Below are 26599 nucleotides of genomic sequence, written 5' to 3' on the forward strand. Positions count from 1 at the left end.
AATCTGAAAGGAACATATACTACAATGAAGAGCCGTCCATGGAGATTTGTTCTAACTCAGCACATGCTCAATATGTCCGTTTCGTTTCCTAACTTCCTTCAAACGAACACTGAAGTTAGTGATTACCCTACGGCACATGTCTTCCGTAATTTCACTGCAAGCTTGAAGAATAAATCTTCTGAGCTCCATTAAATCACGTGGACGTTTCGGGAAAATTTTTTCCTTTAGGTACCCCGAAAGAAAAAATGTCACGTGGGTTGAGGTCTGGACTATTGGGGGGTGGGGGGGGGGGTTGTCCGTCATTCAAGCGACCTGGAAACCTGAGTGAAATGATCCGCATGTCGAAATGCTCGTGTAAAAACTCCAACAGAGTGTTTGCAGTATGTGGCCTTGCTCCATCTCGCATGAACCACTGCGTGTTGAAGGGCAAGGCAGTAGCAAGAAGCCGTGGAATGAAGGTATTGCGAAGCATGTTCAACTAACGCTCGCTGTTCAGTCAGTTCAGTTTCACAGGATCCAATAAGTCCGTGACTGGAAATTGCTGCCCACGCTGTAATCCTCGGAGCATAATGTTGTCGTTTATGAAGCACTTGTGGGTTTTCATTGCCCCAAAAGCGTACATTTTGTTTGTTAACCACGCCGTCTCAATGAAAATGCGACTCGTCTGAAAACCAAACGTTGTTGAGAGTTTCTTCCCTATCCTCCACCCGCTGAGTAAACAGTGGTCTCTGCTGCTTGTGTTCTTCGCTTCGATGAGCTTCTGTGCGCACGTTATCTTGTATGTGTACATATGGAGGTCACTTTTAACAATGCGTTGAACGGAGCGTCTGGATATTCCCAGTTGCACTGCTGCCTTACTACACAATTTCCCGGGACTTCTCTGTACAGCAACTCGTACCGCTTCAATATTATCCGGCGAACAAACAGCCTTAGGCCGAGGTCGCTTCGCTTCCAATACTGTTCCTTCCTGTACAAATTTATCGAACAACCTGTGGATGGTCTTCTTGCAAGGGACCCATCGTGTGTAAAACTGTTGTCGAAAACGCCTCTGAGTCACAACAAGGCTTTTCGTTTCATGAAAAAGTAACACAATTGCCGATCGTTGCTGTGTCGTCAGTCTTCCATTGTCAGCCATTGCTGCTTACTAGTCTCTTAGCTGCAGTATCGTGAATTACACGTCATTTCGTGACTCATTTGTTTTTCCAAGCTCTGCTGGTACTACTGTACAGATCCCAGCGGGATATCTAATGTGCGTCGTAAATTGTGAAAGAAACAATTGGTAACATTTCGTGCGCCGCTCTGTAGATGTCTGAATTTCAAAGGGACCAAACTGCTAAGGTCATCGGTCCCTAGACTTACACACTACTTAACTAACTGTTGCTAATAACGATAAACACACCCATGCCCGAGGGAGGACTCGAACTTACGGCGGGAGGGGACACGCAGTCCGCGACATGGCGCCTAAAACCGCGCGGCCACTCCGCGCGGCGGACTGATAAGGTAAGAAATGAGGAGGTTCTTCCCAGAATCGGCGAAGAAATGGGCGTATGGGAAACAACGACAAGAAGTGACAGTATGATAAGACATGTGTTAAGATATCAGGGAGCAACCTCCATGGGTCTAGAGGGTACTGCAGAGGATAAAAACTGTAGACCAAAAGAAAAATTGGACCACATCTAGTAAATAATTTAGGCCGTAGGGTCGTGTGCCTGGTCGCCGTCCAGTGCAAGTCGTTTTACGTGATGCCATTTAGGGAACTTTCACGTCGATGATAATGAAACGGTGATGAAGACAACACAACACCCAGCCCCCGATCAGAGAACATCTCCGACCCGGCCGGGAATCAAACGCGCACCCCTTCGGTTGGCATTCGGCCACGCTGATCAGGAAGCTACTGGGGCGACAGGACGTATGGTGCCAACCGCTACTCTGATATGAAGAAATAGGCACAGGAGAGGAATTCGTTTGCCGGCTGGTGTGGCCGAGCGGTTCTAGGCGCTTCAGTCTGGAACCGCACGACCACTAAGGTCGCAGGTTCGAATTCTGCCTCGGGCATGGATGTGCGTGATGTCCTTAGGTTAGTTAGGTTTAAGTAATGATGACTGATGACCTCAGGAGTTAAGTCCCATAGAGCTCAGAGCCATTTGAACCATTTGAGGAATTCGTTTATTTTTATTTTATTTACACGTCAAGTTCCGTAGGACCAAATTGAGGAACAAATCTCCAAGGTCATGGAACGTGTGAGTACATGAAATTACAACATCAGAGTAATAACAGATAAAAATAAATGTTCATGAACCTGAAAAAAGTCAGTCCATAAGTTTAAGTAAACTCTATCAGCAATACAATAAGAATCAGCTTAATTTTTCAAGGAACTCCTCGACAGAATAGAAGTGACCCATGAGGAAACTCTTCAGTTTCGATCTGAAAGCGCGTGGATTACTGCTAAGATTTGTGAACTCGAGTGGCACCTTATTGAAAATGGATGCAGCAGTATACTGCACACCTTTTTGCACGAGAGTTAAGGAAGTCCGATCCAAATGCAGGTTTGATTTCTGCCGAGTATTAACCGAGTGAAAGCTGCTTATTCTTGGAAATAAACTAATATTGGTAACAAGAAACGACAATAAGGAATATACATATTGAGATGCCAATGTCAAAATACCCAGACTCGTGAGCAGAGGTCGAAAAGAGGTTCGTGAACTCAAACCACCTATTATTGACCGACCCGCCCGTTTCTGAGCCAAAAATGTCCTTGTAGAATGGGAAGAGTTCCCCCAAAATATAATACCATACGACATAAGCGAATGAAATTAAGCCAAGTAGACTAATTTTCGTGTCAAAGTATCACTCACTTTTGATACCGTTCGAATAGTAAAAATGGCAGTATTAAGTCTTTGAACAAGATCTTGAACGTGGGCTTTCCACGACAGCTTACTATCTATCTGGAAACCTAGAAATTTGAACTGTTCAGATTCACTAATCATATGCCCGTTCTGTAAAATTAAAACGTCAGGGTTTGTTGAATTGTGTGTTAGAAACTGTAAAAACTGAGTCTTACTGTGATTAGTTTATTTTCTATAAGCCATGAACTGAGGTCATGTACAGCACTATTTGAAACCGAGGCAATGTTGCACACAACATCCTTTACCACCAAGCTAGTGTCATCAGCAGACATAAATATTTTGGAGCTGCCCGTAATACTAGAGGGCATATCATTCATATAAATAAGGAACAGGAGCGGCCCCAACACTGATCGCTGGGGCACTCCCCACGTGACATTACCCCACTCAGATCCCACATCACAGCTGTTATCAACATTATGAATAATCTTTTGCTGCCTGTTGCTAAAGTAAGAGGTGAACCAATTGTGAGCCACTCCCCGTATTCCGTAATTGTCCAACTTCTGGAGCAGTATTTTGTGATCGACACAATGAAATGCCTTAGTTAAATCAAAAAATACGCCAAGCATTCAAAACTTTGACTGTTCAGAGATGTCACTAAACCCGTCCAAAGATATAAACAACCATGCATGAGCAGCGCCTATTAGACGGAGGGGGTCCGACAGCCGATCAGTTCCAGTCATTCCACCAGGAAGGAGGTACACAGCTCGTGTTGTCTGTAGTTCAACCATGCCTAGACGGTCAATACCGCGGTTCGATCGCGACCGCGTTGTTACTTTGTGCCAGGAAGGGCTCTCAACAAGGGAAGTGTCCAGGCGTCTCCGAGTGAACCAAAGCGATGTTGTTCAGACATGGAGGAGATACAGAGAGACAGGAACTGTCGATGATATGCCTCGCTATGGTCACCCAAGGACTACTACTGCAGTAGATGACCGCTACCTACGGATGATGGCTCGGAGGAGCCCTGACAGCAACGCCATGTTGAATAATGCTTTTCGTGCAGCCACAGGACATCCTGTTACGACTCAAACTGAGCAATAGGCACATCATACGCAACTTCACTCACGACGTCCATGCCTAGGTTCATCTTTTCAACCACGACACCATGCAGCGCGGTAAAATTGGGCCCAGCAACATGCCGAATGGACCGCTCAGGGTTGGCATCACGTTCCCTTCACAGATGAGCGTCGCATATGCCTTTAACCAGACAATCGTCGGTGATATGTTTGGAGGCAATATGGTCAGGCTGAACGCCTTAGACACACTGCCCAGCGAGTGCAGCAAGATGGAGGTTCCCTTGCTGTTTTCAGGTGGCATTATGTGGGGCCGACGTACGCCACTGGTGGTCATGGAAGGCGCTGTAACGGCTGTACGATATGTGAATACCATCCTCCGACCCGTAGTGCAGCCATATCCGCAACATATTGGCGAGCCATTCGTCTTCATGGACGACAATTCAAGCCCCCATCGTGCACATCTTGTGAATGACTTCCTTCAGGATAACTGCATCGCTCGACTAACCAGCATGTTCTCCAGACATGAACCCTATCTGACATACCTGGGATAGATTGAAAAGGGCTGTTTATGGACGACCTGACCCACCAACTACTCTGAGGGATCTTCGCCGTTGAGGAGTGGGACAATATGGACCAACAGCGCCTTGATGAACTTGTGGATAGTAAGCCACGACGAATACAGGAATGCATCAATGCAAGTGGACGTGCTTCTGGGTATTAGAGGTGCAGCAATCTCGACCACCAGCTCTGAAGGCCTCTCTGTATGGTGGCACGACATGCAATGTGTGGTTTCCATGAGCATTAAAAAGGGTGTAAATGATGTTTATGTTGATATTTATTCCAGTTTTCAGTACAGGTTCCGGAACCGAGGTGATGCTAATTTTTTTTTCATTTGTGTATAAAAATACGCAACTGAGGCTGTGAAATATACGATGGAAAAAATGATCCAGGAATATTGAAATTAGCCATAGTATAAAAACGTGCAACAGAGACTGGAAATTAAACAATAGACATATTTTTAAGCATCAGTTTAGTTGCTAAAATATCTCACGATCAGATGTCAGCTGGAATGAATACCTATCTGTAGCTCGCTGAGTGTGAGGACCTATTTTACCTCCAGAATATTTTATCCAGGAAGGAATCACGAAACTTTTAGCAGACAACTACCTCTACTATGGAGGGGTAATGCGGTGGTGCCTACCACGACGCAATAATGAATCCGCTAAAGTCTTCCTCACACGTTTGCAAGTTGTATCACAGTTGCAATATCAATCACCTGAAATTCCTGGAACAATTGCTGTCTTCCTGCTTCCTCCATGTATCACCTGCAACTGAGAGAGCTCTTTCTTCTAGATAAAGGCCCTCACGAGGTACTACTAGTTGGGTCAGTTAGACCAAGGTTTTTCAAGGAGATGTTACTTCTTCATCACTCCCACTTTATAGCGGCTCATGGCAGGAAGAGCCCAGCATCCCAAGGAGGAGGTCAGGATGACAGGTTTAGGAATGAATACAAGTTTCTCTACACATACATGGTGTTAGGAGTACAAATGCGGATATTGTGGTCATTGGTACCCATTTCAGTGTATTAATTTTTCCCTCTCCCTCTCCACGTTTAGCAGTCTTCCCTCAAACAGATAATTACCACCTGATGTTTTCTGCACAAACGTAACTGCACTACTAACACTGGACACCTTTGACCTCGAACACTCGGAACAGCACGAGACCATGCTTACACTAACACTTGATCATCGAAACAACAGTGATATGTGTCATTTCCATCAAAAACTTCACACTTGTTTGCAAGCGCCATCAAACGGTGGCATGTTGTAGCAGCACTAACAAGTGCCCGAGTTCCGGTGAATGGTACACATGCAGTGTGAATGTAGCTCTTGGAAGGTTCGCTTGTGGACTACTGTGTAAACTGAGTACAGTGGTATCATTAAAAGAATTACTCCTACGAATGTGGTCCAGATATTAGGGACGAAGTAGTGACGTGTTGAATGTGGAAATGAAATCGGGGTCGACATAACAGAGTTCACAAATATGTTATATAATAATTCAGTAATATATTGGGGATGACACAGAAATACTTGATGCTACGTTGAATAGATACACTGGTTTTGAAGGACAGGAAAAACCTGAACCTGAAGATGGCTGTTCAAGCAGTACACGACGTCCATCTCCAGACCAACAGCAACACTCTAGACAAAGTGAGTATGAGCTGTCTCCACCCAAACAGTCGAGGGCCAGTGTATTAGCAGATACTAACCGTACTAGAGGACATTTATGAATACTATTACAGTCGTGGCATCAAATTCCTATAATAAACTACTGACGCGATGTAAGTGCATTAAACGCAAATCAAACTCCAGATTAACTCTAAATTACGTGCCGAGCAAAAGCGAGCAGAAACTCTTTTCAAAAGAAACAGATTGTAGCAATTACAAACTACAAAAGAGCATTTACACAGAAGAGCCAAAGAAACTGGTACACCTGCCTAACAACATGTACGGCCCCCGCGAGCACGCAGAAGTGCCGCAACAAGACGTGGAATGAACTCTACTAATGTCTGAAGTAGTGCTGGAGGGGAATGACACCATCAATCTTGCAGGGCTGTCCATAAATCCGTAAGAGTACGAGCGGGTGGAGATCTCTTCTGAATGGCACGTTGCAAGGCATCCCAGATATGCTCAATAATTTTCATGTGTGGGGAGTTTAGTGGCCAGCGGAAGTGCTTAAACTCAGAAGAGTGCTCGCAGAGCCACTCTGTAGCAATTCTACACGCGCAGGGTGTCGCATTGTCCTGTTGGAATTGCCCAAGTCCGTCGGAATGCCCTATGGACATGAATGGAGGCAGGTGGTCAGACAGGATGCTTACGTACATGTCATCTGTCAGAGTCGTATGTAGGCGTATCAGGAGTCCCATATCACTCCAACTGCGCACGCCCCACATCATTACATAGCCTCCATCAGCTCGATGACATGCAGGGATTCAGGGATTCAAGCGGCAGTCTCCATACCCGTACACGTCCACCTTCTCGATATAATCTGAAACGAGACTCGTCTGACGAGGCAACATGCATCCAGTCACCAACAGTCCAATGTCGGTGTTGACGGGCCCAGTCGAGGCGTAAAACTTTGTCTCGTGCAGTCATCAAGGGCACACAGGTGGACCTTCGATTCCAAAAGCCCATATCGATGATGTTTCGTTGAATGGCTCGACCGTTGACAATTGTTGATGGCCCAGCACTGAAATCTGCAGCAATTTGCGGAAGTTTTGCACTTGTGCGACGTTGAACGATTCTCTCCAGTTGTCGTTGGTCTCGTCCTTTCAGGATCTCTATCCGGCAGCAGCGATGTCGGAGATTTGATGTTTTACCGGATTCCTGGTATTCATAGTACACTCGTCAAATGGTCGTACGGAAAAATCTTCACTTCATCAGCATCTCGGAGATGCTGTGTCCCATAGCTCGTGCGACGACTATAACGCCATGTTCAAACTCACTTAAATCTTGATAACTTGCCATTGTAGCAGCAGTAACCGATGTAACAACTGCGCCAGACACTTCTTGTCTTAGATCGGCGTTGCCGACCGTAGCGCTGTAGTCTCCTGTTTACATAATTCTGTATTTCAATACCTATGCCAATACCAGTTTCTTTTGCTCTTCAGTGTAATATGGCAATTTGATGAAGAAAGGTCGTTAGGATCTACAGTTCACTATCTACATGTGCAAATATTGGCACTAGAAGTGTCTAAAATGGTTGGCATAGAAAATTTCAAAAATTCGATTTTTTTATCGAGAATCTTAAGGCTGAATATGGCATTTCATTCAGGCATATTACTGCATTTATCACACATAAGGACATAGAAGACAATAATAGTAAACGGCAGAAGCACAACAGTTTGTGGAGAAAGTGAACAAGTTTATGACAGAACAGGGTGTGGATAAAGAAAATGTTTAGAACTGTGATCAGAGTCAAGTCCTCATTATCAACATTGTCTCACAGAGGAGAGAAGACTACAGCTAGTGGGTTGCAGTCTGAATACAGATCTAAAGCTGCACAATTGATATGACTTTATCAATGACAAATAGATTAGCAAACAAGTTGTACGTCTGTTTTCGAGAGGCGAAAGGGACTTTCGGTCCACAAATTTCAAAGGATCTTACAAAACAACGTGCCTACGAAACATTCATATGAAGGCAAACAAAAATGGAAAAATGACTAAAGAACAGATCAAACGTTTTCTGACTTCAGTCTTTCGCAAACTTGTAACAAGTGGAAAGAACCTACTACTATGTGACTCACGGTAAGTTTTCCAAACAAAGATGTTATGCTGAAGATACTGCCATTGAAAACCATAAAATATTGCCAACCCCTTGATGTTTGCTTCTTTCGGCAATGTAAGCTCTATATCAGAATGATTGTTGCTTTTATACGACTACGATGTGCCAAACCACAAGTGATCATTAGTTCACCATCAGACATCACTCTGTGATTTAAAATCAATTTTCTGCACCAAAGTATGCGCCTATGTTGCAATACGCTAGGCGAAAAGTAGGTTATGATATTGACATACCCACATCACGATTTGAACATACACTCCTGGAAATTGAAATAAGAACACCGTGAATTCATTGTCCCAGGAAGGGGAAACTTTATTGACACATTCCTGGGGTCAGATACATCACATGATCACACTGACAGAACCACAGGCACATAGACACAGGCAACAGAGCATGCACAATGTCGGCACTAGTACAGTGTATATCCACCTTTCGCAGCAATGCAGGTTGCTATTCTCCCATGGAGACGATCGTAGAGATGCTGGATGTAGTCCTGTGGAACGGCTTGCCATGCCATTTCCACCTGGCGCCTCAGTTGGACCAGCGTTCGTGCTGGACGTGCAGACCGCGTGAGACGACGCTTCATCCAGTCCCAAACATGCTCAATGGGGGACAGATCCGGAGATCTTGCTGGCCAGGGTAGTTGACTTACACCTTCTAGAGCACGTTGGGTGGCACGGGATACATGCGGACGTGCATTGTCCTGTTGGAACAGCAAGTTCCCTTGCCGGTCTAGGAATGGTAGAACGATGGGTTCGATGACGGTTTGCATGTACCGTGCACTATTCAGTGTCCCCTCGACGATCACCAGTGGTGTACAGCCAGTGTAGGAGATCGCTCCCCACACCATGATGCCGGGTGTTGGCCCTGTGTGCCTCGGTCGTATGCAGTCCTGATTGTGGCGCTCACCTGCATGGCGCCAAACACGCATACGACCATCATTGGCACCAAGGCAGAAGCGACTCTCATCGCTGAAGACGACACGTCTCCATTCGTCCCTCCATTCACGCCTGTCGCGACACCACTGGAGGCGGGCTGCACGATGTTGGGGCGTGAGCGGAAGACGGCCTAACGGTGTGCGGGACCGTAGCCCAGCTTCATGGAGACGGTTGCGAATGGTCCTCGCCGATACCCCAGGAGCAACAGTGTCCCTAATTTGCTGGGAAGTGGCGGTGCGGTCCCCTACGGCACTGCGTAGGATCCTGCGGTCTTGGCGTGCATCCGTGCGTCGCTGCGGTCCGGTCCCAGGTCGACGGGCACGTGCACCTTCCGCCGACCACTGGTGACAACATCGATGTACTGTGGAGACCTCAAGCCCCACGTGTTGAGCAATTCGGCGGCACGTCCACCCGGCCTCCCGCATGCCCACTATACGTCCTCGCTCAAAGTCCGTCAACTGCACATACGGTTCACGTCCACGCTGTCGCGGCATGCTACCAGTGTTAAAGACTGCGATGGAGCTCCGTATGCCACGGCAAACTGGCTGACACTGACGGCGGCGGTGTACAAATGCTGCGCAGCTAGCGCCATTCGACGGCCAACACCGCGGTTCCTGGTGTGTCCGCTGTGCCGTGCGTGTGATCATTGCTTGTACAGCCCTCTCGCAGTGTCCGGAGCAAGTATGGTGGGTCTGACACACCGGTGTCAATGTGTTCTTTTTTCCATTTCCAGGAGTGTATGATTAGCGTGGCTTTTGGTATTGGATTATGTGAATGCGAAAGTGATTTTGAATGTAAAAACGTAGCTCTAGTGAGGTGCGCACATTGTTCTCGTCCACTTTTTTTAACCACTTTATCGAAATCCCGCGTCTGCAATATCAAGACTAAAATACGCACTATGAGGTATGTAGGAGATGTGTGTTTTGCGCTATTTGAATTATTTTAGGCAGAGGATTTTTGGCACTGTTGATTGAAAATGTAATGATACACTGACGTCCTTGAATTACTGTTTGTTTCCCTACTATGGTATTGGTATCTTATTATGTTGTTTCTTTCTATTAAAATGTAGCTTGTGGTAGAATGCAGCGTTTTGCATAGAAATGACACAGACCTTTGTTTCCTTATGATCATTATTCTACAAGTATGCATGATTTTGTGTGGTTCCGAACTTCTGAAGTCAAACGTGTACCTTCTAAGTGGACTACGCCTGTCAGTATACACGCATTCCACGCAGTCATACATCAACAGTTGAACTGCTGCCCAGGGGAAATTAAGCATTGTTAAATTCCAGATGCTACATTTAATAGCTATAATTATTAGATTGAAAACGAGGTACACTACTGGCCATTAAAATTGGTACACCACGAAGATGACTTGTTACAGACGCGAAATTTAACCGGCAGGAAGAAGATGCTGTGATATGCAAATGATTAGCTTTTTAGAGCATTCCCACAAGGTTGCCGTCGGTGGCGACACCTACAACGTGCTGACATGAGGAAAGTTCCCAACCGATTTCTCATACACAAACAGCAGTTGACCGGCGTTGCCTGATGAAACGTTGTTGTGATGCCTCGTCTAAGGAGGAGAAATGCGTACCATCACGTTTCCGACTTTGATAAAGGTCGGATTGTAGCCTATCGCGATTGCGGTTTATCGTATCGCGACATTGCTGCTCGTGTTGGTCGAGATCCAATGACTGTTAGCAGAATATGGAATCGGTGGGTTCAGGAGGGTAATACGGAACGCCGTGCTGGATCCCAACGGCCTCGTATCACTAGCAGTCGAGATGACAGGCATCTCATCCACATGGCTGTAACGGATCGTGCAGCCACCTCTCAATTCCTGAGTCAACAGATGGGGACGTTTGCAAGACAAAAACCATTTGCACGAACAGTTCGACGACGTTTGCAGGAACATGGACTATCAGTTCGGAGACCATGGCTGCGGTTACTCTTCAGGCTGCATCACAGACAGGAGCGCCTGCGATAGTGTACTCAACGACGAACCTGGGTGCACGAATGGCAAAATGTCATTTTTTCGGATGAATCCAGGTTCTGTTTACAGCATCATCATGGTCGCATCCGTGTTTGGCGACATCGCTGTGAACGCACATTGGAAGCGTGTATTCGTCATCGCCACATTGGCGTATCACCCGGCGTGATGGTATGGGGTGCCATTGGTTACACGTCTTCGTCACCTCTTGTTCGCATTAATGGCACTTTGAACAGTGGACGTTACATTTCAGATGTGTCACGACCCGTGGCTCTACCCTTCATTCGATCCCTGCGGAACCCCACATTTCAGCAGGTTAACGCACGACCGCATGTTGAAGGTCCTGTACGGGCCTTTCTAGATACAGAAAATGTTCGACTGCTGCCCTGGCCAGCACGTTCTCCAGATCTCTCTTCAATTGTAAACGTCTGGTCAATGGTGGCTGAGCAACTGGCTCGTCGCAATACGCCAGTCACTACTCTTGATGGACTGTGGTATCGTGTTAAGCTGTATGGACAGCTGTACATGTACACGCCATCCAATCTCTGTTTGACTCAATGCCCAGGCGTATCAATGCCATTATTACGGCCAGAGGTGGTTGTTGTGGGTACTAATTTCTCAGGATCTATACACCCAAATTGCGTGAAAATGTAATCACATGACAGTTCTAGTATAATATATTAGTCCAATGAATACCCGTTTATCATCTGCATTTATTCTTGGTGTAGCAATTTTAATGGCCAGTAGTGTAAATACTGATGTAATGTTGTTCAGCACACTGTCCTTAGTCACTAAAAAAAATCTTTACTTATGCAACTAACACCTTGTATAGGGTGTTTGGTCAGTGTATACATTCCGATTAAAGCGAAACTACTTGTTGTATGACATGAAGAACTGTAATTTCTGACTCACCTTTGGCAGTGGCTTGGTCTGCGTCTCTACGTGAACACCGGTGATCTCTATGACGTTGGGCAAGTGCGGACGAGGGTACTCCATAGTAAAGTGGTTGTTTATGATGAGGAGGCTGAAGTTGCGTTCCGTCTCGTACACCGAAGGTGGTTCAGGACCGAAGTACTGTCTCATGAAGACCTCCTGCTCTGGCAAATTTTCCCAGTACCACAGCAAATAGCATCTGAGGTAGAAGAGCGCGTTGTACGCGCGTTCCCAGAAGGTCATGTGGTCCGAGAATCCCACCCATACATCGGGTATGTATGCAGGGTTCATGGGATTTCCCATTGAATAGTACACAGGCGAAAACGCCGACAGTGTGATCATGCCTATGAGAGGCGGGGAACCGACTCTGTGTACCAGTCCGTAGTAGCCTTGGTAAGCTATCCATTCCATGATGACTACGTCGAAGGTGTGGTTCCTCCTGCAACAGGTTATCATAGTTCAGTGTACACGGTCACCAATGGTACCCTACGAATATGTGTAATGTACGCATCGTATTACAGAAACATAAAACTGTTGTATGTACGCACAAGTTTTCCCCTTGTATGGTAACTTACTTCAACATCTCTGACGTACCTGCTTATTTTCACATTCATATGATCCTTGTTGTTGGCTTCTTCTGTAAATCCATTAACTTAGCCAATTAAGTGCGAGTCATACGAACCAGAAACATTTTCTCTCCTACTCAGATAAGCGGTTTATTTAGAGTGCGGCTAGTACGTGAGAAAGAAATTAATTTATGTGGCCACAATAGACGTTGGGTAACATAAGGAGTATTGTCATAGTCTTAATTATCACCTAAAAATATAAAAAATAGAAATGCAAAATAAATATATTGCTTGTTTGAATGTACGACCACAGTTCGAATCTTTCTTTTTCTTAAGTTTTAATTTACTTGCGCACTCCATTAGAGCCCATTTTCAGAGTAATGAGCCGTCACTTGGCACGATAACCAAGAGGCTGCAATAATAGCAAGACGAATTCAACAGGCGTGGCTAGCTGTTAATCAAATTTTCGTGCAAGAAGTGGACGTTATGAACGTGCGGATTAAATTAACGGATAGAGGTGATTAATCTAGCGACTGATACCGAGCGAGATGGCGCAGTGGTTAGACACTGGACTCGCATTCGGGAGGACGACGGTTCAATCCCGCGTCCTGCCATCCTGATTTAGGTTTTCCGTGATTTCCCTAAATCACTCCAGGCAAATGCCGGGATGGTTCCTCCGAAAGGGCACGGCCGACTTTCTTCCCCATCCTTCCATAATTCGATGAGACCGATGACCAAGCTGTCTGGTCTCCTTCCCCAAACAACCAACCAATCTAGCGACTGATAACCCTTTTGAATGTAACTTGAGGGAATTTATTGCTAATATGTGATGATGATTTTGTGGTCTTGGTAAAAATGGTTCTAATTCCATGCGTCTAAATTAATTTTGGTTGTGGTAGTATGTGACTTTTATTGAAATAATGAACAACAACAGCAAATAATCTTAAATAATTTGAGCAGTTTAAGGATTTAAATATAATTGTAAATGACTGACAGTGTATTTGTTATGTACACATTCTAGAATGTATACACATTGGTAAACAAAACTACTTTTGGATATGGTATTGTCAGGGTGCTATTTAGGATTTCGTCTGCTAGAAGCATTTTCAATTCCCCTAAAATAATTGACGGGGAAAAGATGTCGACAGTTTTCAATATGTATTTGACAAAGAGAGAAGGAGAGAAACAAGAAAAGTACGCGCGAAAGGAAAAGGAGAAACAGGAGGGAACAGGGATAATGAAAGAATTATTAGAAGATATGAAAAGCAGACTGTAAGAACAAATCAAAAAAAAATGGCTCTGAGCACTATGGGACTCAACATCTGTGATCATAAGTCCCCTAGAACTTAGAACTACTCAAACCTATCTAACCTAAGGACATCACACACATCCATGCCCGAGGCAGGATTCGAACCTGCGACCGGAGCGGTCCCGCGGTTCCAGACTGAAGTGCCTAGACCGCACGGCCACACCGGCCGGCTAAGAACAAATCCACCAAAACCTTTAAGCATGTTTTTCGGAATAGTCAGCTGCTATCAGCAATAGTATAAGGCGTTTACACGGACCTGTTTTGAAACAAGATGTCAAAGAAAGTGACACTGAAGAAGCTGCGAGCTGTGCATCTCCAGCAGGCGCTAAATTCCGTCAAGGAGAGCGAAACGACATTAGATGCTCAAGTGAAAAGTGAAACCGGTGAAGCGATCAACTGAGCGATTGGATAACTTAGATATTATAAACCACCTTTGGAAAAAGTGAGTTTACAAATTTTGAATTTTTTTGACGAAGACATATAATGTAAAACTACGTCGTTTGAGGCTGTTGAAATATCACTACTACGAAGTGAAAGGGAGGAAAAATATCAACCCCTGGAAAAAGTTATGTAGAGATCCAGGAAACACAGAAGAGAGTTCACGGCGCTTGAACTATCTTAGAGAGATGCCTTCCACAACCGTAACAGGTATTGGGTTTAGAGACCAACCATGAGAGAAGACGAGGGACGCACCAAGCAGTGACAAATTCTCAGTATGGAAAAGTTTGAAACCTGTGGATATTTTAAAAAGAAACTTAAAGCAAAGAATTGATCAGAGGGAGCACAGAAAATGTCGTGGCTACAATTCCTAGGACCTGTAATGGCTACCGAAATTTTGTGATCTGTCACATAAAGGAAGCAAAGTATTTCGACGAAGACATGAATGAAGCCCATTCGATAGAGGTAATCCTTAGTAAATGCCGGCCAGAGCTACAGAGTAACTCAAGGTCAAACGCGAGAAGTTTCCCAGTTGCTGCTTGAGTTTCAACACCAGTTGTTTTGTTTGAACACAGTGTAATAAATGATAATCGAGCTGGGAGAGGTCAGCTGTTCTATCCCAGACGCATAGCAGAGAGCGACAGTGTTAGTAAGATCCACCAAGTGAACAATGGATGCGTTGACAAAATCTTACCGAACCAGAGGAATAATGTTGCGGAATGCAAAGAGAGGTACCGAGCCACGTCAAGCTAGTAAGAGTTCTTCATAGAGGCGGCAGTAAACTTTGCAGAACAATAGTGAAATAAAATGGATATATAGAGCATAAATGCTGCAACTGATCTCGTGAGAGGATCTAACAGAAACTCCATCTACATTTACACTACCCGTGGTTTCCCTCAGCTGCTCCAGGTGTATTATGGGATTATTCACTTGTAAAAACAGCGGGGCACCCCTGCCCTTTCCGTTATAGTCCAGTTCGAGCTTGTGCTTTGTCTCGTCGACGGTACCCGAACTGTTTCTCCTATTTTTAATACACAACACTATACACTTAAATATTATCTTTGGCTTAGAGAAAAACACTCACCTGATGAAGTCCTGTACCGCGGGATCGCTGAGCTCCACTGGAACTATTGTTTTTGCGTAATGTCGAACGAATGGAATGTTCTCCAGAGGTGATTGTGACGCCATTGAAACGAAGTCTAACTCGCCGTGTATTTTGTATCCCACAGACACGTCGACTTCCGTAAGGTTCTCGTGAGAAATCTGAAGGTCAAACACAAGAATAGGACATTTAATCGCCGGTTAGTGTACATGCAGCGCAACCAGCGCCTTACTGGGTAGGTGGTACATCAAGGAAAAGAGCATATAATACTGTCGATGGGCTCCTATCCTGATACAAGTCTTCTAATTTGACGCCGCTTCAAGGACCTGCATTTCCGTCACAGAATTCCTGGTATTAACTGCCGGTGGCACCTGTGTGCCTCTGTGCTATGCGTGAGCTGTAGTATTGTCTCTGGAGGTGGAGGTTAGTATCGATATAGCGGCAGGCTGTAACATTTGCGCAGGATGGCCGGACACGAGCGGCGAGGACGCCTGGAGGAGACAGGACCGTTAGGCCGTTCATGTAAGTGACTCTTATGTACTCCTAACCGTCTATTATACTGATTGTTTGATGTGATTTGAGTCAGTTTAAAGCCCAGTCCTGTTTAGATTTTCATTACATAAGTAAATTCAAGATTTGTCTTAATGATGTCTAGTAATCCTGGAAGTTCTTTCTTCTGGATCTGAAACGGCCCTCTGGCAAATACAACAGTTAACCGTTACTTGAGATACATGACTAGAAATTCTTTTTTTTTTAATTTCTTTATTTTGATACCTTTGATAAGGTCCGTGGGGTCGTGGCAGCAGCGGTGTAGCTGCGTTATCCCGACTTGTTTCATTTACTAATGTGGTGTCACCGCCAGACACCACACTTGCTAGGTGGTAGCCTTTAAATCGGCCGCGGTCCGTTAGTATTTGTCAGACCCGCGTGTCGCCACTATCAGTGATTGCAGACCGAGCACTCGCCACAGTTGGACAGCCGACTTTGCTAACGATGGTTCACTGACTACATACGCTCTCATTTGCAGAGACGACAGTTTAGCACAGCCTTCAGCTAGTCATTCGCTACGACCTAGCAAGGCGCCATATTCAGTTACTATGAATGTATTCTGAACAGATAATATTGTGAATCATGTACCGTCAAGAGCGACGTTCATCATTAATGGATTAAAGTTAAGTATCAACTAATTACGCCCGCTTTCTGAATTCTAATTCCTTGTCATGTTCCAGACCTCACGTCAGTATAGTCCTTCCCTCCTCACGCCAGCCTGCGTGAGCTAAAACGCGTGCATTTCGGCCTCCACTAGTAACACGGTGTTGGCTCTTCTGCCAACACAACAACTACATTGTATCTGAATATGATTAACTGTCGTGGTATTGTATTTAAAACTTGTTAAAGGTCCGTCAGTCTAAAAACAGAGTTGCATGACCGTGAGAGTTGCAATGTTTCTTGAATCTGTACCTTAACACTCTAACCCTTTGCCTAATGACTTCTGAAATAATTACTTCCAAGATTTTGATATTGATAGAGGCTATATAGTAATTGTTCTCAGTTTTCCATCTTGATTACTCCCGTATCGCATTGGATTAAGTGTACTATATTAATGTTTTGTTAAGGTTCTGAAACTATGTTTTTTTTATTTAATGTGCCCAGCACCTTACCACTCACTTCACTCGTTCCATATCTGATTAACCTAGGACTTTTATAAGGTGAAAAGATTTGGAATTATTCTTTGGGTCGGTGATATTTAATGTAAATGTCAAGATAATACTGTTACTGAGTCGTATCTACTTTACAGGCAGCACTCTAACAAGTTTTTTTTATAGAGTAGGATTCGCCAATAGAAAAAAGTCTTCTAGATTCTCCTGGTTTTTGGATAGGCATCAAGAAGTTATTGTGTTTCTACTACAGTGCTTTTCTTCTTCTCATTACGATATCAATAATTTTAAATAAATCACTACTATTCGTGCCTTGTCTCTGTAACAGGCGTTCCATCTTGCAGCCTATTAAGAATAGAGAGCTCCGTGCTGGCAAGGCGTTATTCGATTCTCCCCCTCCCCTAGCAACGTATTCGTTCCATAGAATAAAATAACTTTGTGGTTGACAGAGCAGAGGTCAGTGGCGGCAAGGTTCTGTAGGAACCTTCGAAACAGGAGACACAGTGAGCCTGCGACGCACGAGAAAGAGCTGCGATTGGTTGATGCGTGACTCCCACCACCTGACTCACTGACACACCAATCGCAGGACAGGAAATGAACTTTAGTACATTAAGTGCATAAGGAAGGTGATAAGATAAGCCCCTCGAACAACGAGGACGTATATCTTCTTCTAGGCACATACAAAGTTCTTTCAAATGCTCTCTTACAGCATTTGGAGCAACGGACTGACCACCTGATTGATGACTACCAAGCAAGTTTCACGCAGGGTCGGTCGTACGCAGAACAGTTATGGCATGTGAAAATGTTAAGGATCGGCCGATGAGCACGCAAGACGGATTCCTTTCCGGACTTCAACATCTTTGACTGTCAACAGATAGTGTTTTACGCTCTAGGCGAGCAGAGTGGAGAGAACCAACAAAGAACCAATCTCATAGACTCTTATAAAAACAGCATCATTAGCAAAATTCTTCGGTTAAATTTCTGAGCTTTTTCCCCGCCCATACAGATGTTCGAGCATGGGACGCTCTCTCCCGCATCCATCGCCCCCTCCTCCCTCTTCACCTGTTGTTCATTTTACTCTGTAGCAAGTCATGGGAAAAGCAAAATACTTCAAAGGTATGAATATCAGAAATACTGGATAAGAAATCACCATTAAATGTTTAGCCCTTGCTGATTATTTAGCAGTGATCACAAAGAGTAATAAGCAAAAAATATCGCTTAAAAGGTATGCAAGGTGACAGCAACGGCAGATCCTAAAATTTGCTTCAAAATAACGGGAAAGTTCCACTAAAACTGGAAAATGCAACGGTTTTACAGGTATCCTGCCTCAGTTACCTTGAAGACATCCTACTGCCATCAGGGCTGGACAGCAACACAAACGTAAAAAGAGATATGCAGCTATAGCGACATTCAAAATCACTTGAAACCATTATACGAAAAAAGTGATATCGTGCAATGCATAAATGCGACATTACAAGACAGTTCTTTTACCCAAACCACTATATGCATCAGAGACAGTAACAGCTGGAGAAGACTGAAGGTGTAGAAATTAACAGGAAGATGTGTGGCCCCTCACAAGAAATGGACTTTGGATGATGAGAACATCTAATCTCTAGGCGCACACAGATAAGTTCACAATCATCGTGAGCTAGAGACGGCCATATTTGTAGAATGGACAACATATTTCCAAAAGAATATTTGATATAAGTAACTTAAATAAGGTGAAAATCAAACGCTTACAAGACACTAGGAAAGATTTATGTCAGAGAAGAAATCACAATAAAAGCACAGACTTTGGAAAGCCAGCATAGGGAAAGAAGAAAGGTAAGAAGAACGCGAGGAAAATCATTGTGAATATGGAAGAGTAAGAAGGCTGTAACTATCCAGGAAGCTATAAGGTTCAAACGCGCTCCTAAACTGGGAAAAACGACGGAAGAAGATAAATCGAAATACACCCTTTCAGTCCAGAAGACTTTGAGACTGGATTTACCCAAAATAGAGAAAAGCTGAGATGGTGCTTTTAATGCTTCAGGTATTATGAACAGTCTCCGCTCATTTGAGTTCAAGGCACATAAACTTGAAACAACGTGAACCTGTCAGAGAAGTCCTTCTTTCGAATGTTGTTCAAATTGCACGTCATATTCGCACCTTCTTCAGTCCCAGGGAACCATCAGATACGTATTCTTCCCATCGTCGTGTTGTGGTAAGTTCGTATTGATAACACCAACTCTTGTTACCCGTGACGAATTTTATCGGGAGGAATTGTCCGCGTTTTTCACTTCAACCGAGTTGCGGCAGGCGCCCATGCATCGTCACTTTTTGTTCAGGAGTCAAGGTTTACGGGGCAAACTTTGCACACTCTTCTTCAAAACAATGTGGAGAATGTCTTAAACATCTGATTTAGATATGTTCGGTTCGTTCCTCCATTGCGATTTGCGACGCAACAACGTTGACACACAACTGTCGCATGTCCACTACTTAACACTGCCTACCCATTATTGACCAAATGCAGATCAGCTATTTACAGTTGTTAATCCAAACTACCACATGGTTATTGCGCTGACGTCATTGATACGTCAGTAATAAAAGAGTTTCGGAACTTTTTGAATGGGCGATGTACATCGCAGCATTTACGCAGGGCAGCTGTGTATCCGAAATATACTGCCATCAACAACAAAAACTGACTTTCGCGAAAGCCTGTAATTGTCTTCCATTGAGAAACTCAAGTTCGAAATTTGGCTCATTAGGCGCCAACAATGTTCACTGACATGTGTCCAAATAAAACGGCACAGGTCCCTCTAAGAACCCACAGTTCTGCAACACCCTCGTGCAATACACGCTTTTTTTTTTAGCACATTATAGTGTATCCATCAGAGACTTCGACACCCATTCATCTGTAATTTGCCTCGTGACCTGCTCTAGTGCCTGATGGCCGGCAACCCCACCTAACGGGAGTCGAAAAGGTTGCCTGCCCCCTGGCGTTAGAGATGCTGAATGGATGTCGAAGTCTCTGATGGATACATTTTCAACGTGCTCAAGAAAGGTGCACGAGTGGCTTCGAGAGTGTCGCCGAACTGAGAGGTCTTAAAGGAACCCAGTTCTGACCTTCATGACAGAGGTGTCAAAGGGAGTGAAATGTGGGTAACAGGAGTGCCTCTCGTTGTGTGCTTGTGTGTGATTAACACCACGGAATAAAAGATAGAAATCTAATTGTGGTGTTATTCGCTCCAAAAGAAGAAGGTAATGAAACTGCACGTTACGATGTTTACGGTCCCACATTATGTTTTAAAACGACTTTAAGTTACCTGATAAAACAACTGGATCGAAAGCATCCAGAAATAAATTTTCAATTCACAATGACCACCTTGCTTGTTTAAGCACGGACTTGAATAAAGGACTATGTATTTGTTATTTGTTTAAGGAAGCACAAATACATAATATAGAACCTCAAATATGTCAAAAGGCAAAGTGACTTTCTTATTCACGTAGAACAGGAAGCATTGTTACAGTAATTCAAATTATTTCACGGCCTATGTGCAACCAATTAAACAGTTAATAGGTGTTTCCGTATTTCCAACATGAAATCTGGACTTAGATAACATCAGGATTTGGATAACATGAATTCTTTATTGTAATTCTGTCACAGTTGAGGTTATTTATGCCCTCGACTAATTTCGAACTACAAAGTTCATTTTGAAGCCAGGTCTATTTAAGCTGCACTAACAATGCTTTGTTAGGTGACAGACAGTACATAGGCAATATACACATAATACATACTCATATGGAACGTCAGACCAATTTCACGCTGTAGATGAATTCACAATGTGTATTTGAACTAGACTGACGACTGCTGTGTTTCGTGTATTACATATGCGTAAGCTGACCGTCAAACAGGTGTATGGAACCTCCTACTGTTGCATCTGAACTGGAACACTAATCTATTGCTCACTGTAACTAGCCGGTTTCTATGCCCAAAGACGTAATACCTGATCTACCGTAAAAGATTATTGGCAACAAATACATATTTTTCTTTGTGTACTTGACGTAAGGTTCTTGCTGAAATAGTATAAATAACTACATTTAAAACACATTGTTTGGCTTATTTATATTATTTTACAAGTGCTAGTTTTCGGGTCCAATGTTCATTTTCTGGTGTCACTGTTACGAAGATATGATTCTTGTCATCTAGCTTACTACTAAATAAATCTATAATAAATAAAGAAAATAACTGGGAATTCTAAATACATCCAAGTCACTCAGCATGATATAAAGAAATTAAATGATACGAGACACTGATGAAGTACTACGTAGCAGGTTCATGTTTAGAGACTGAATAGAAAGTTTCTTTCTACATAATACTGACGATGTGTTAAGTAGATTATAGGTTAATCCTTGAGTTTCTTAGAGATACTGATAGTAGGTCCTACTAACTTATTTCACAACTGAGTGTACTGTTTTTTCAGTAATTTTGGCATTTTTTAAGGATGCAAGTTTGGATACAAATTAGGTAATAAGCCAAACTGAGAGCTCAGTCTGATTTTCCTTTATCTATTCTAGTGACACGCAAAAGTCGTGATAAAGTAACATTTGGTTGGTCATTCAGTACCAGTTCTAAATAGCTCTACCAATGTACTCTAACACAATTGCCCCGCATCCCTGGATGAAAGAGAAGTGTATTAGATCACTTGCCAAGCGTGTGGTTCGTTTTAAGGAGATTATTTTACGCAAGGCTAAAGTAACATCACAAGGGAGATTCTGCTTTGCACGGGGTTGTTTACATACCAACAACAAATATTCTCTAAAAGTCGAAAACTGAACTCAGGACAGAGGGTACTGACACTGTCAGTTCTTGATATATTAGAAGTTAACAAAACCTAAATCTAAAATACATATTAATCAGTACATAGATATTACACTAGCTGCTTATCAGAAAATCCAACGATTCGTATAGAAATTCTCCGTTTGAGTAGACACTCATAGGCACTGGTTACAATTTATAGAAAGTTTGTGATGCTTCTGTGAGTTGTGTCATTGTACAGCATGTACTGACAATGAGAAAAGTGCCACAAAATTACTACAACATACCCATTACTTACGACAGGAAGATAGTAGCCATTCACAGATAAATCACCCCATTTTGAATCGAGTCACAGCTGAATCGATGTTTGACAGTGCTTACTTGTTGAAACAGATTCATTCTAAGACCTTGTGCGGTCATGAGAGTTTGTTCGATGCAGTGCCGCTGGTGCAGATTATAGTTTATGGGCTTCAGGAGTCAAATTGCATATAATGCTTCCAGCAACTGCGCAGAAAGATTTTTTTCACGTAATTTCCGCATCACGGAATTGGAACTTCACGGCTCTGAACTGTTACAGTACATGCCAATCGTTTCCATGGAGATGTACGTTAGTGGCAATTAGAAACTGCTGCTGTTATTTTCATCATTAGTATTTGTGTGTTAACGACATATCTGCCCCTCCAAGTGAACCATGGACCATCTTGTACCGTTAGTGCAACCTCGACGGAGAGGTTTCTATTGAGAGGGCAGGCAAACGAGTGGTTCCTGAAAAGGGGCTGAAACGCCCACTAAATCACGCAGGGCTAACAGGTAATTAGGGTTGTGGAAAGGGCCAAAGGAGTTGCGGTCGGATTTATTTCACAATTGTAATTTATTATCATTTAGTTCACAAATACACTTTTGAAAGAATTAAATTTGCTTCGCGGCTGAAGGCCTCCGTGCAGATGCTTTAGAATAAGTTAGATTTTGATAAGACATGACACACAGTTAAATTTACGAATATGATAAATGGTATACATATATGAGGTCAGCACGCGGAGCGGCTGAAAGCCGCCGGATAAAATTCTTCAAAATTCCAAATATATCATGATGATTACTGAAGGCAGAATGCAACAATGTTTTAAGATACTAAAAGGGCTGATGGCCCGCAAGGTGCACAGAAAGAGATAAACGCAATAAGATGACCGAAGGCCGCAAAGCTAAATTCTGAAAATTAAGGAAATATATATTGCAACAATCGGTAAAACAATACATTAAGTTTACAAATTTCCTTTTGCTACATCAACGGCGGAAGGCCCAGAATAACTTGTAAAATCTTTCAGAGGAAACTACAATAATCTTTCAGGAGCAGAAGGCAATAATGTTTGGACTTGGAGGAAACTCTGAGAACATGTCTCCAGGGCCGAAGGCCCTCAATTATCTTTGCCCAATTGAAAATACAAAATACAGTAAAGTCCCGAAAAACCTAAAGTAAATTACAACAACACTACCACTGCCAAAGAATAATCAAGGGAACAGCATTCAGGAGCCTCCAAGGGATCGGTCTGCCCTCCTTCACTTAGGCGAGACAGGCGGTGAGCCCAACTACACTCGATTCGTCCGAACCCAACCAAGGGACATTGACGGACCGACCGACCATCCGCTCGCATGCCACGACGGAGTACACGAGAGTTCAAGGCCCCCATAAGGTTACAGGTATCACTATCCCCAAACAAACGCGTATGTGAACTGAGCTGCCAAAACTACACACCACGTTGGGCAGCAACAACGGGTGAGGAAAAGACACTGCCTAACAATTACGTTAGCGGCCAGGGCAGGTAACCAGAACACTAACGGCCACAAGGCAGAAAATTCCTCTGGTGGACTTGACTATGGATAAATTAATTTGATCAATTCCACCTGACGGCGGCTGTCTCGTTGTTGCTCACAGGAAAACCTCCACAACAGCAACGCCGGAACCAACAACGTAATGTTCAAAACCACTCAACCTTCACGTCCTGTGTCGGCGAGCGACGATGCTCGTACCGATCGGACAGCTCCAGCCAGACTCCGACACTGCGCAGAGGCCGCCAGCGGCCTAGTCGACTACGCCGCACGGAGATGTCCTCGGACCAACCGACCGACCAACCATCCACCAAAAGTCAGGCCCGGCTTAAGTGATGCGTGGCGGCAACGGTCGGACGGGCGATGTCCACGCAGGGCTCACTGCTGCTGCAAGCCGGCGACTGGCTGGCCCGGGCTGCGCTCCAGACGCGTTGCAACTGACTGCCAGGGCCCAACTCACGACCCGAACTGCCGCCGTGAACTCTCCTCCTCGCACGTTCCGACTCACTCCACGACAGATGACAACCGGGAAGTCATAGCAGCCGAGCAAAGATCCTATCAGAGGGGATATATCGATACGCGCTACTAGCGCCGATGACGGTCAGGCAAAACAGCAACTCACTAACGCCAGTAATTTAAATCAACGTGATGAGATGGAAATACGTTAAAACAGGGTGTAAAGTACCAAATGGTAGGACGGCGAGCCATGCACGGCTCAGGAGCAGCAGCCTTTTCAGTGGTCGCAGAGGCAACAGTCTAAATGAGTGATTTGGCCTTGTAACATCAACCAAAACGGTCTTGCTATGCTGGTATTCCGAATGGCTGAAAGCAAGGGGAAACTACAGCCGAGAGCATGCAGCTCTACTGTATGGTTTAATGATGATGGTATCCTCTTGCGTAGGTAAGATAACCCCCGTTCGGATATCCGAGAGAAGACTGCTAAGGATAACGTTGTCATCAGGATGCACAAAACTTGCAACGTGAAAGTGAGATCCCTGCAGTCGGGTAGGCAGGTTAGAGTATTTAAAAAGAGAACAGGATAGATTGAAGTTGGTTAGAGTGAGAATTAGTGATGTTCTGTGGCAGGAGGAAAAGTACTTCTGGTCAGGTGAATACAGGATTTTAAATACAAAATCTAATGGGGGTGACGCAGAAATGGGCTTAATAATGAATAAGAAAATAGGAATGCGGGTAAGCTGCTATGTACATCATAGTCAACGCATTATCGTAGCCAAGACAGAAAAGAAGCCCACGCCCACGACAGCAGTAGAAGTTTATATGATGCCAAGTACTTACAGAGATGAGTAACAGAGCGAGAGATAACAGACATTGTTCAGATACTTAAGGAAGACGAAAATTTAATTGTAATGAGGGCCTGGAGCTCAATAGCAGGAAAAGGAAGAGAGAGCAAAATGTCAGTTCAATATGGACTGAGGCAGAAGAATTGAAGAGGAAGCCGCCTAGTAGAATTTTACACAGAGCATAATTTAATCAACGCTAAAGCTTGGTTTAAGTAATATGGAAGAAGGTTGTGTATGTGAAAGAGACCTAGAGACACAGGAAGGTTTCATATTGATTATGTAATGGCAAGACAGAGATTTAGGAACCATATTTTAAATAGTAAGACATTTCCAGTGGCAAATATGGACTCTGACCACGATTTATTGGTTATAAAATGTGGATTAAACTGAAGAAACTGCAAAAAAGTACGAATTTAAGGAGATAGTATCTGAATGAGATGAAACAATCTGAGGATGTTGAGAGTCTCAGAGGGAGCATTGGGCAACAGTTGACAAGAACAGGCGAAAAGAATACAATAAAAGATGCATGGGTAGCTTTCAGACAGGAAATAGTGAAGACAGCAGAGGACTAAATATAAGAAACAACAAGGCCTAGCAGAAATCTTTGGATAATACAAGAGATATTGAATTTGATAGACGAAAGGGGAAAACATAAAATTGGAGCAAATGAAGCAGGTGAAAGAGAATACAAACGTCTAAAAATGAAACTGACAGGTAGTGCAAAATAGCTAAGCAGGAATGGCTAGAGGATTTAGAGGATGGCCAGGATTTAGAAGCATATATCGCTAGGCGACAGACAGACATGGCTTACAGGAAAATTAGAGGAGCGTTTGGAGAAAAGAGAAGAGATTATCAAGAGCTCAGATGGCTCATGGCTCTGAGCACTATGGGACTTAACATCTGAGGTCATCAGTCCCCTAGAACTTAGAACTACTTAAACCTAACTAACCTAAGGACATCACACACATCCATGCCCGAGCCAGGATTCGAGCCTGCGAACGTAGCGGTCGCGCGGTTCCAGACTGAAGCGCCTAGATCCGCTCGGCCACAACGACGAGGATGGGAAACAAGCCCTAAGCAAAGAAGGGAAAGCTGAAAGTGGAAGTAGTATATAGAGAGTCTATACAAGAGAGATGAACTTGAAGGCAATATTGTGGAAATGAAAGAGGACATAGATGAAAATAAGCTAGAGAGAATTTATCAGTTCACTGGAAGACCTGAGTCAAAAAAAAGCTCCGGGAATAGACATTCCGTCAGAACTACTGATAGCCTTGGGAGAGCCAGCGATGACAAAACTCCATCAGGTATGTAAATGAAATGAGCATATGGCATCGTTGGCAGGGAGGCCCATAGTCGGGGAAGTTCGGCCGCCAAGTGAAAGTCTTGTTTCATTCGACGCCACACTGGGCGACTTGTGCGCCGGTGATGAGGATGAAATTATGATGAGGACAACACAACACCCAGTCCTCGAGCGG

The 26599-nt window shown here is 44.0% G+C and overlaps 1 protein-coding gene across 1 annotated transcript in view; it reads right to left on the reverse strand.

Moving 5' to 3' along the window:
- LOC126161529 (UDP-glucosyltransferase 2-like) overlaps nucleotides 1-26599 on the reverse strand; it is a 105568-nt gene that overhangs the window by 32965 nt on the left and 46004 nt on the right. Inside the window, exons 3-4 of the mRNA XM_049917449.1 lie at nucleotides 15526-15704; nucleotides 12108-12567 (exon numbers count right to left, since the gene is read on the reverse strand). Of these exons, the coding sequence (XP_049773406.1) occupies nucleotides 12108-12567; nucleotides 15526-15704 (639 nt within the window). The remainder of the gene's footprint in view (nucleotides 1-12107; nucleotides 12568-15525; nucleotides 15705-26599) is intronic.

Source organism: Schistocerca cancellata, chromosome 2, assembly GCF_023864275.1.
Source record: "Schistocerca cancellata isolate TAMUIC-IGC-003103 chromosome 2, iqSchCanc2.1, whole genome shotgun sequence".
NCBI lineage: Eukaryota > Metazoa > Arthropoda > Insecta > Orthoptera > Acrididae > Schistocerca > Schistocerca cancellata.